Source organism: Macrobrachium rosenbergii, chromosome 27 (genome assembly GCF_040412425.1).
Source record: "Macrobrachium rosenbergii isolate ZJJX-2024 chromosome 27, ASM4041242v1, whole genome shotgun sequence".
NCBI classification, from domain to species: domain Eukaryota; kingdom Metazoa; phylum Arthropoda; class Malacostraca; order Decapoda; family Palaemonidae; genus Macrobrachium; species Macrobrachium rosenbergii.
In genome coordinates this window covers 6,618,282-6,630,399 of record NC_089767.1, presented here as the reverse complement: position 1 = coordinate 6,630,399, position 12,118 = coordinate 6,618,282, and the positions used below count along the sequence as shown (strand labels likewise).

The window sequence follows — 12,118 nt, the reverse complement described above, 5'->3', positions numbered from 1 at the left end:
GAAATCTGAGTTACAAAGACCTACACAGTAGGGTACCCTGGGTTAACTCATAGCTTATAGTCTAGTGTAGTTCCATATAAATTATCTAATAGCCTATCCTAACTGGTATTTTGTAATCTTTCAATTTAAAGGAATGAATTACTGTATATACTCGTGTACATTTGATCTCGCATATCATGCGACTTGAAATTTCATCCCCAAAACATGATTTTATCATTATATCTCCTGTATCATGCAAGTTGCATATTTTTTGATAGCCCAAATAACATTAGGCTAATCTCTTTTCCTACATAGTCGGTAATGCTGTCTTGTTTTATAAATAAAAGTAAAAATAAAACTAGGCTTTACTTACCGGGCAAATTTCATTTTGGATAGATTGCACTAGGCAAGGTTTCAAACAAGATTACCAAACTTATGGCTTATGTAACAATTCATAACCACCTACTATTGCTTGAGCACCACTTACCAAAAAATAACTGGCATAATAACTGGCATAAACAACAGTGAGTTCAGCTATTAACAACAGAATTGAGAAACGGCTATTTTGCAACTTCGAGGGATTTTAGTTCATGTTAGTTTACCCTTGTTTACGTTTTACATTAGATTTTTGCACAAAAATAAAAATAATCCTAGTAACAATCCATTTCTTTCAGCAACTAAAAAATGATTCTCCTGTTAATTTCAGAAGTAGGTCTCAATCAGCCGATTTTGAGAATGTAAACATTGAATAGCTTAGCCTACTTAAATGCATATGTGGTTGATCAGTCTTTTATGTTATGTTGATGTAACATGAGGATAATATTACAGTATAAATGGACTTAGTAAGTAAAATATCAATTCCATTACCATTACCTGTATCTTAAATACAATTGTAACAGCCTTTTTGACTTATGCAAGTGGATGACGTAAGTTTAGCACCCAGCCTAGACCAATAGTTCACGCATACCCATTTCGTTTCTCATGTATGGTGAGAGCCTGTAAAATTAATGTATTGTTTTAAGTACAGTACAGTAATGCCTGAAGTAATGCCAGTAAAATTAATGTAGAGAGAGAGAGTGCACATTGTTTACTAACACGTGCACAAAGAGGAGTGTTGGTCGTGTGTGTGTGTTTCTCAACCCACACAGGCTGAGCCAGGAAGATCCTGAAGATCATTGTCAACATGAATGTGGGCGTTCATTCATTCGCCCTCCATCCTCGCAGGCACAAACAAGAAAGTCTTGGTCTGTTGTCTGATAACCCTATCATACTTAACTGGATTTATCTTACGGGTACAAAATATTTATATCATTTTTTACCAGACTCACGCAAGTCCAATAAGTAAAGAAATTCCACTAAGTTGAGGTCTGTTAATTTGAGGTGCCACTGTATCAGCGGTTTGCGCTGCTCATGATACGGTCATCAGTGTCATTTTTGTGATGCAAGTACTACATGTTCAGTAAAAATTTATTTTTACTCTGACTAATGAAGGCAGTTATTAAGCAGTATACTGTACTGATAGTTTTAATCTCGGGGCAATACTGGAAATTACATGGAACGCAAGATTTTTATGTAGCCTCGTAACATTTTGGCACGGTATTTAAATTTCTTTTTCTTCTCTTCTCAACAGATATCTCCTGAATTTTGGGCAGGTATCCTATTACCTGGGGTATAATGCTCTTGTTGACTTCTTCCCCACCATGACAATGCGACCCAATCCTCATTGTGATGATAATTGGTGTCGCAAAAGGCAAGCAGAGTATATTGAGAAAAAAGCTAACGAGCCTGTAGAAGAGAAAAAAGAAGAAAAAGAAGAGGAAGTCGTACACGAAGATAATGACTGGGGTAAGAAGTTGTAAGGTTCTTTGTGCTTTTGGCACGTTAGTGGTCAACCAGTTTTTTTTTTTATACTTTTCTTCCACTGTCATTATTCATGTAGTGGTAGACCTGCTAGAGAATTTCACTGGATTGGAGATTTAACAGCCTCCTATAATCTGCATGAATTCCCATCTAGTCCAGCTGTAACTTCTCTAAATTATTTCCTGGCCCATCCCATCCTGCTATTTCGGATCTGCTACAAGTCGAGTCATTTTTCTTTCCTTCTCACTTGTTAAATATAGCCCAGTCTTACTGTTTTTGTTTTTCAGGTATATGTTTACTCGATGATGACGCAGGAACAGATAGTGTAGCAGCAGCTGCCCAGGCTCCTGGTTTGGCAGATGGTATCACCTTTGCATATGAAAGGCCAGCTCCAACTTCTGCAGAGTCTGGAGATACAGTGCAAGTTGATGACACCTCCTTAGAAGAGCTTATGGCGAAAATGAAGGAAATTTGAGCCATATGCATTATAGGATTTACAAACTATATACTACAAGAAAAAATTTTTAGCTTGAGCGTACTTATTTATTACTTTGATAAAAGAAATTCTATTACTATTTGATCTTTTGGTTATGGTTTCTGACAGCTCATTGTTTTGCAACCAGATTTTTTATACCTTTATACTTTATAAAATTTTATTTATATTGAAAATTTGTGATAGTATTTTAAACTCAGTTTATTGCCACATATGTTTGTAATTAATATTGGTTATAGTTTCTGACAGCTCATTGTTTTGCAACCAGATTTTTTATACCTTTATACTTTATAAAATTTTATTTATATTGAAAATTTGTGATAGTATTATAAACTCAGATTATTGCCACATATGTTTGTAATTAATATCATAGTTAATCTAGCTTACAGAGTAATGTAAATATATTTTTATGAATATTTCTTGTTAAAGAATACATTATAATAAGTGACTCCAGTCCTTTACGTTGATAAGTAATTAAGTCTTACATTTAGAATAATATATTCTCTGTGAGCTTTTTTCCAATTTTAAAGCCAGTTTGGTGTCATGAAAGCTCCTCTATCCCATAAATTGAATTCTTTGCAGCTTGTTGGTAGGTTTGTGTAAACTATAACTTGTGAACCAAATAAGCTTTTTCAAGTACTACCTTGCTGTATTGTGTTAACTTTTATTCTAGATGGGATCTCAGGATTTTTAATTTTTAAAAAGAACGCAATTTTCAACAAGAATACATAAAAATTTTTCATTAATCTTAGAGACAACATGGTCACAATATTAAAAATAACGTATCGGATTTATACCTGATACTTTTCTTGCTGAAAAAATATATGTAGCATTATGGTTTGTTTTATAATAAATTATGTATTATCTATGATTTTCTTACATAATCCATATGTTAAAATTCTCCACATTCCATGTCATCTACAAGATCCATTTAAATAAAACAAAAAGGATTACTGAAAGCAGTTTTCAATATTCCTTTTTATCATGACAAACTTTTCATTTTACAACAAAAATTGTTCAGTGGTACAGGAAAAAAATAAATTACCATATTTGCCGGCGTATTAGACGCACATCTTTTAAAATATCAAAACACTGCCGTGTCCAATGCAGCAGTATTATGGAGACCAAGCGCCACTGGCTAGGCTAGGTTAGGCAAGGCCAGGCCTAGCCTACGGCGATCATACTGGGTAGGGTCAAAAATTGTTGCTAATAATAAAGCAATGAAAAACAAGCCTAATTATTTAAGTAAATTGTTACTAATAATAAAATACTGAAAAGCCAAATTGTCAGTGTTATCATGAATTTTTGAAAAATTGCTTACCATACGTCAGCAGTTAGCCTATAAGGGAAACTCACATCATCTCACTATACCTCCTTCCCAAGCATACATAACCCACACCTGATATGTCTGACAATATGTATAAGGACTGTTTTACCTTTAAGACACATTCTCCAAATAAAAAAAAAAAACATTCGTCTGCTGTCAGCTATTTGCAATGAATGGATGTAAACAAAATCATAGTGTGCCCTGGTGGCTTGCCATGGCAACTATATAAAATGGCTGAAAATCAAAAATGGCACTGTTATCACAGCAAATTTAAACTAGAATCATACATTTTTCCCTACAAAATCACATTAAAATATCTTTCAATAAATGTATGATGAAACATATTAAAACTGTTTTTTTCCACAAAATATCCTTTTTAAATAGTTGTTTTATGCAAGGGTGCGTTTTGTACACCGGCAAATATGGTAGTTTTAAAAATATTAGAACTTAACAGTTCAATTAAAATACTTGAGGAATACAAATCCTTGAATGCAAGAAAAATTAAAATGGTATCCCTAACAAAATACATTTCAAATCATGCTTACATCGTGAAAAAATTGCACTTATCGATGCACATAGAAAAAGTACAGTACAGTATATGGAAATATTCGAGCACTTGAAAAATTTATTCAAAACTTTAAAATCCTGAATTTAACAGTCATGGCAATAAAGAATTAAACTGACGCCCATACTGTAAGTTATAATCTCAACTCTTACATCTACGACAGTCAATGAAGATATCACTAAAGTATACTAACATATCCTTATTTAGGATAAGATAATGTAACAAATAAACTGATCTGGAACTGAAACCTTCAGTACAAAAGTATAAAACCTTTTTCAATATATGAAAAAAGCTATTTCAAGAGCCTTGGAAAAACTGGCAGTAACAGGAATGGTATCTGAGTCTTGCCAAATTAACAACCAATGTTAATCATGATGAACTAACCACCCAGGAAAGGTTTACGCCTGACATGGACAAATTGATGTTAGCAATCCGTGAGTGCTGCTGATGTGTAACGTGATGAATGAAAAGGAGCAAAGCATGTATGAAATTGTTGCGGCCACTTCCAACTTCACACTCCTCTTCAGGGGGAAGAACTACTTTTAGATGTGGTGGGTTAACCTGCAGAGAAATGAAAAAATTTGTATGTAATATATGAAAAAACTTTAATCCAATTGCAGAATCAAGCAGAGAATAACAATGTTTACAGTTAGAGTGTCCACCATTTGTTCCTACACAAATACAAACCTGAAGGTCTTTACGTAGGATTTCGCTTGCAAACACGAGCTGGAATGGCTGTTAACTTTCAAACAAGGTTGTTAGCTACTGACAGTAGGGGGGGAAGCCCACCCTCTCGTTGGTCTGCACTCCGCTTTGTTTTCGGCCGCCATCGTGTAAAGATGTCTCTACACTTCTCTGGCCAATTGCCGTTCGCTTTCCTTTTCTTGTTTTTTGTGTATACGAGTGTGTTTGTTTGCTTTATATCTATAATGCAAACCCCTAACTTGCAACAGCCTGGGGAGAGGAAACCTTTTATTATAAGGCTTGCCTAGGTAAAAACAAACCTTGTAATCGGTTCCCCTCCTCGTTAGATAGACCCTCATACTTTGTGCATGACACGCAAGAAGCACGACAGTAATCAAGATAGTCCGTGTAGTGAGTGTCAAGTCTGGCCTTCCGAACAGTGGGTGAAGTTTGCTCGGAAAAAGGAGAGAGAGAGAAGAAAGTTTCTCCAATGTCATCAGAGTGCAATACTCCGCCGATGACACCGAAGATTATCTCTGATTCCTTCTTGCCCCCAGTCAAACTTCCACCTGCTGTTGCTACTCCTAAGGGAACAGTTTCTCCTCCGCCATCTACTGCGTCATCAGCAGAGAGTCACCATAGGAGAACGGTTGATCGGTTTGACTATTCTCCGGCAGTCTCCATTCGCTCGGAGGGGGGAATTGTCCTTGGGAGGACACTCCTCCTTGGGGTGAAGAGAGATGGTCTCACCTAACCGGACTTGTCTTACAGGTGTTGTGTAGCTAGAAGGGCTTAGGGAGTTATGGACATCCCTAGGCCTCCAGGGAGAGCAGTAAGTTTAGGAACTGATCTCCCACTTGAAGGCCTACAAAGGCCTTCCAGTAACCGCTTCCACTGTAACTGTCACTACTTCTACAGTTAAGGCGTCTACCAGCTCAGGGGCCACCACTACATCAATGATACCTTTGAACATGTCTCCAGTAGTGTGCCCACAAGCGTTACCCTCTACCTCGTCTTCCCTTGGTGACGTCCTTCTCCACACCCTGCTGTCCAAGACCTGCCGTGACCAGAAGTCAAAGAAAAGGAATCGGAAGTCATCGTCATCAGCTTCATCTTCATTGCATGCTGTCACCTCATCCCCTTCTTCCAAAGCTAGTAAGCGGAGGAAGAAGGCTGCCTCTCCCAGCTGTAAGAAGTCCCATGGGGCTTCTGACAGCCAGCCTTCTTCCATGGAGAAGGCTACATTGTCTCTCGCTAGCAGCACTATCAGTGCTGCAGCTGCCATTGCCACCGGCACAGGAGTAACTGCTGCCCGGGGTTCCACGGACCCCCGACACACCAGTACCAGTCCCGGGAAGTCACCTTCCCAGGCCAATAAGGGTCCCAGTCTATTGACCCGGGCTCAGAAAGAGATAGTGAATAATGAGTGTGCAGGCACTCACTCACCCTCTTCCCATTCTCCTAAGGGAACTGTACAAGGGTACCAGAAAGGTGATGCAGACCTACAGGTCCCCTCACCTGGGAAAGTCAAGAGGAGGTTCCCCATTCAGTCTTCTCCTATTGGAGAGGTTCCAGCTTCTAAGAAGACTGTAGCATGTCTTCAGGACAGCTCCACGATCAAGTGAATGGGAGTCCACTCCGCCTTCGTCACCGCTTGTTGAAAACCGCCAACAGCCTTACTCACCTGCCAGGGCTTCGGCCTCTTGCAAGTCCGGTAAGAGTGCTAGGGATCTCTCACCTATCCCCTCCTCCTCCACAGGGTTTTCCGGGAGCCAGACAGGCCTAGGGTTCGGGGCCAGGACCGTTCATGCTCCCATCTCAGCCCGACAATGGAAGCATATGTTCTGGGTTCAGTCCTCAGGCCGGACCAGTCCTGTGCTCAAGTGGTAGAGAGATCACCAGGTGGCGCTGGCGAGCATCCCTCTCCTGCAGAGGGAGTAACCCGGGAAGACCGTGACCTGGAAGGGCTTGAGGGCCCTTGCCCAAGCACTTGGACACACCCAAGTTGCAGAGGAGTTTTTTGGAGATCGTCCACTTGATACAGCAGTTTAACGATCTTGGGGAAGAGACCGTGGCTTTCAGCCATCGAGGCTTTTTGGGGACCCCAAAAGGAACCCAGTCTCGATGGGCTTGCCATGGTCACAACTTGCCAAAGGTGTCTTGGACCAGGTGAAATCTCTTGGATCTGGGCAGGAAAACTCACTTACGTCTAGCTGATTGTGCAAGACATTTCTCAGCCTCTCACTCACTAAATAATACAATCCCTCAAAAGCCTTTGCTGACAAAACAGGTTGACCCAGACTTAGTTCGTCTGTGTCCAGGGCTGTTGCTGGACTGCCTCTGTGCAGAAAGTTTCCCTTTCACAGCAGAAGGCACCAGCAATGGAATCAACTGCCATGGCAGCATTCCAGACGGTTTCCTGGATTGACCTCTGGTCCCTTGCAGTGGCGAAAATTGCTTCTTCCTCTTCGGGGTCTTGTAATTCTGAGGAGGAAGCCACATTCAGTAGACTGATGTTGTCTGGAGGTATGGCCATCTCCTACCTAGCCCACCGGACCGCTAACCCGTGGGCAAACCTGGTGCTCAAGAGAAGAGACACTGTGTTATCTCAGGTCACCTGGTTCATCAGTTCGGAGTCAGCATTGGCACTCATGAACAGACTGGTACTGGGTTCCACTTCCCTCTTCCCTAGAGGAGAGGTGGAGGCCACGGTGGACTGGCTAAGGATCGAAAATAATGACATGCTTGTTCACCAGGAAATGGCCAAGACCTCTGGGTCTTCGTGTGGCACTGCAGCCCAACCTTCGGGTCAAGCTGGCCTTTGGGTCCCAGGAGGTCCCTGGCTTCCACAGGCCACCACAGGAACACCCAGACTACTTCTGCCCCTGGTAGGAAAGATGAGCAGCCACACCCTTTTCAGCGCCCTGCCTGTCCTACGGTAGGGGCGGCGTTTCTCCCTGTTTGCTGCCGTTGGTGGGGAGGTACCTGCCGAGCCATTGGGCAACATGGCAGCGATACAGAGTAGAAACCTGGGTAGTGCATGTCCTTTGGGTAAGATTTCTACTACCCTTTAAGTTCCTGCCACCCCTCACCAACATTCCGGTCCACTTCCAGACTTACGTTCCCAGCTCGCTGAAGGACCTCGCCTGTGGGAAGAGGTGAAGGCGATGCTGAAGAAAGGCGCTGTAGTCATGACAGATCAGTCTCCGGGGTTTTACAGCCTTCTTTATCTCATAAAGAAGACTACAGGTGGTTGGAGACCAGTCATAGATTTCTCTTCCACGAACCGGTTCATTCGCCAGACTTGGTTCAAGACGGCAATGGTAAGGTCAGTACTTGGTGCCATCAGGAGTCCGACTTCATGCTTTCAGTGGACTTCAAGGATTCATATTTTCAAATACCCATCCACCAGTCCTCTCTCAAGTACCTCCCCTTTACCCTCGGGGAGATGTTGTCCCAGTTCAGGGCACTTTGTTTTGGGCTCTCAACTGCTCCCCAGGTGTTCACGTGAGTGTTCACCCTAGTCTCAGCTTGGGCCCATTCACACGGGATACGACTTCTGAGGTGTCTCAAGGAATGGCTAGCCCTGGTGAGCTCTTGGCCGCATTTGTTCCAGGACCTCTTGATAGAGAGTGTCATTAGGCACTCCCCTACCCAAGTACTTCTGTTCTTGGATGCATCAACCAAGGGATGGGGTGCGCACCTGGAAGAGTTGCTGGTTTCAGGTGTGTGGAACTGAAACAGCAGACACCTCCACACCAATATTCTGGAACTCAATGCAGCATTTTTGGCTCTGCAAGAGTTTCAGGATTGGGTGATGGGGCACTCCATGGTGCTGATGAGTGACAATACAGTACCATGGTAGTGACATACGTCAACAAGCTCCAAATGTTGGTGGTGCAGGTGCACAAGTGGGTGGTAACACACCCAGTAAAGCTGTCAGCCAGGCACCCAGAATGTAGCAGCAGACAAACTCAGTTGCCAGGGTCGAGTGATAGGGACAGAGTGGTCACTACACCCAAACATAGCATAAGATTATTCGTCCTTTGGGGCCTCCCAACGATAGACCTCTTTGCAACCCATCACAATAGAAAACTGTTGGTGTTCTGTTCGATTGTGCTGGACCCATGGGCAGCAATCAAAGACGCCTTCCAGCACCCATGGGACAAACTTGAGGCCTATGCCTTTCCTCCATTTTGTCTGAATCATCGGGTGATCAACACCCTGAATCTCAGGACGACCCTGGTGGCTCCCAAGTGACCACATGCCGAGTGGTATCTGGACCTGCTAGCTCTACTTTCTAGGTACCAAGAGAGACTCCCGCAGACTGTGCCAGCCACACGTAGGGAGGTATCACCAGGCTGTGAGAGGACTAACACTTCAAGCCTCTATCCAGTGTCTCTTGCGAGTGAGAGGTTTTCTTGTCACACAGCGACAGAGATGTCTGAAGAACTTCACAAATCCTCTGCAGCTGTGTACCAGGGGCAATGAGCCGTCTTCTGTTGATGGTGTCATCAACGGAGTATTTCTCAGGTCAGAGCTACTCTTCAGCAGGTAGCGGACTTTCTCGTCTTTCTTCGCCGAGAGGAGCTTCTCTCTGTTTCAGCAGTAAAGGGCTACAGAGCTGCCCTTGGTCAAGTCCTTCGCTTGAAGGATATCGATCTCTCTTCCTCTTGGGAGATCTCCATGCTGTTGAGTGGAACGTGACTTTCATCTTGCGGAGCCTGACTCGTGCACCCTACAAGCCTTTATGAGTCACCAGACAGGAATCTGGCCTTCAAGACTGTTTCCTTGCTCGCCCTAGCATCAGTGAAGAGAGTTGGCGAGCTACATGGCCTTTCCTTCAATGTTAAACGCTCGAGGGGATGGGGATCTGTCACGCTCGAGTTTGTCCTGGAATTTGTAGCACAGATTCAGAATCTGTCAGTCCCCCGATGCCAGAGTTGAGTCCTTTTTGATCCCCACCCTAGAGGACTTTATTGGTGGCGATCAAGATGAGATGCTACTGTGTCCAGTTAGGGTGCTGCGGTACTATCTTCTGAGGACTCAACATCTCAGGCCTGAGTGTCGATGACACTTCGTTAGTACTGGCTCGACCAAAAAAGGTGTCCAAAAACGAGTTTTCTTTCTGGCTTTGTGAGACAATCAAGTGAGTGTACTCTACGTCTGACGAGGTGGACGGGAGTGTGTTCTGTGTAAGAGCTCATGAGGTTACGAGCATTGGTCCATCCCTCACATTCCGGAAGAACCTGTGTGGTCTTGACAAACCACATTCACGTCCTTCTACCTTCGGGACGTTGCCCATAGGTCCTTGGACACATTTTCCTTGGGTCTTGTGGTGGTGGTTCAACAAGTTGTGTAGCTAACCTGGCTCCCCTAGAGGGACAGGTAGCATCTCACCCAAGGTGTCATAGGACAGAGAGGCGAGTGGTGAGCTGTCACATGCTGGACTGCCATGTCATGCAGTGAGTCTGGATAACCGAGTACCCTGTCTATAGCCTAGAGTAGATTGTTAGATGCAAGTCTTCCCCCTCTATCTAGCAAGGGGAGAGAGGGGTTGACAACAAAATAAACCTATTAGTTCCATTAGCCTTTTATTGTCTCTGACATATGGGTTCATTCAATCCTTTTTCTTTGGAATAATGGCACAAACATGATATTTTAATGATAAAATAAGGTTTGTTCATACTTACCTGGCAGATATATATATAGCTGTATTCTCCGAAGGTCCGACAGAATTTCAAATTTCGCGGCACACGCAGTGGCCGGTCAGGTGGTTAGTACCCATTCCCGCCGCTGGGAGGCGGGTATCAGGAACCATTCCCATTTTCCATTCAGATTTTCATAGTGCCGTTGTCTCCTGAGGGGAGGAGGGTGGGCACTACGAATATATATCTGCCAGGTAAGTATGAACAAACCTTATTTTATCATTAAAATATCATTTTGTTCATGAAACTTACCTGTCAGATATATATATAGCTGAATCGCACCATTGGCGGTGGGCAGAGACAGCATAGGATTGAGAAACAAAACAATGTAGATGATTACACATCTTGGTTCCTTACCTTTTAGCATAGCTGACTTCGTGATTACTGTCACCCAAGTCTGCGCCTGCTTTACTGGAGTTTCCAACGAGGTAGAGACCTATAAGGTTGGAGAGTTCCAGACGATCTGTCAACGGGGACGTGACCACTATGTGCCCAGATCGTAGCCCTCAAGAAGGAAGCAAAGAGACAAAAATAACCACCTGACCTACCAAACATCGTGACTAGTTAAAAACTAAGGAAAGGGAAGACTGCCCCCACAGTCTACCCACAACCATAAAAACACAACCAAAAAATTTTAAAAACTATTCCTAACCATACATTAAAGGATAGGATGGGTACTGCCTCCTCCTCCCAAGATCGTACCAGCCGAAACGTAAGGTCCCAATGAACAGCAAGACTCATACACTGTTCTTACGTCCTTTAGGTAATGAGAGGCGAACACAGAATGACTTCTCCAATAGGTGGCATTCATAATATCGTTCAGAGCCATGTTCTTTTGAAAGGCTACTGACGTTGCAACAGCCCGAACCTCATGCGCTTTAACTTTCAAAAGTTCGAAGTCACTCTCCTGACAACTCTTATGCGCTTCTTGAATGGTGGACCTCAAGAAGAAAGCCAGCGCATTCTTTGACATGGGGACGTCAGGTCTTCTCACCGAGCACCATAACCTATCCGCAAGACCTCTCGACTCTTTTGTCTTGTCCAAGTAGAACTTTAGAGCCCGAACAGGGCATAGCAGTCTTTCTGGTTCCTGACCCAGAATACCCGCCAAACCTTTCAATTCAAAGGACTTGGGCCAGGGGTGAGACGGGTTCTCATTCTTGGCAAGAAACGACGGTTGGAGAGAACACACCGCATCGTCTCCTTTAAAACCAATTGACTTAGATATTGCATGAATCTCACTGATTCTCTTTGCAGTAGCGAGAGCAACTAAAAATAAAGTCTTCTTTGTTAAGTCCCTCAAAGAAGCAGCATGAAGGGGTTCAAAAGGGCTTTGCATCAGGAACTTAAGAACTACGTCCAAATTCCAAGATGGAACCAAAAACTGAGGCACCTTAGTCGTCTCGAACGACCTAATGAGGTCATGTAGGTCCGTATTGTTGGCGATATCTAATCCTCTGTGCCGAAAGACCGCCGACAACATACTCTTATATCCCTTAATA

General features: G+C 43.2%; 2 protein-coding genes across 3 annotated transcripts in view; one reads left to right on the top strand and one right to left on the bottom strand.

The window, feature by feature from the left end:
- Positions 1-3,291, top strand: part of Uba5 (Ubiquitin-like activating enzyme 5) — a 71,792-nt gene extending 68,501 nt beyond the window's left edge. The window contains exons 8-9 of the mRNA XM_067128833.1: positions 1,610-1,824; positions 2,127-3,291. Of these exons, the coding sequence (XP_066984934.1) occupies positions 1,610-1,824; positions 2,127-2,314 (403 nt within the window). The 3' untranslated portion in view covers positions 2,315-3,291. The remainder of the gene's footprint in view (positions 1-1,609; positions 1,825-2,126) is intronic.
- Positions 3,292-3,295: 4 nt separating this feature from the next.
- The window catches only part of LOC136853384 (transmembrane protein 209), a 42,117-nt gene continuing 33,294 nt past the window's right edge, over positions 3,296-12,118 (bottom strand). For both annotated transcript variants that reach the window (XM_067128831.1, XM_067128832.1), the window contains one exon: positions 3,296-4,785. In XM_067128831.1, coding sequence (XP_066984932.1) covers positions 4,594-4,785 — 192 coding nt within the window. In that variant the 3' untranslated portion in view covers positions 3,296-4,593. The remainder of the gene's footprint in view (positions 4,786-12,118) is intronic.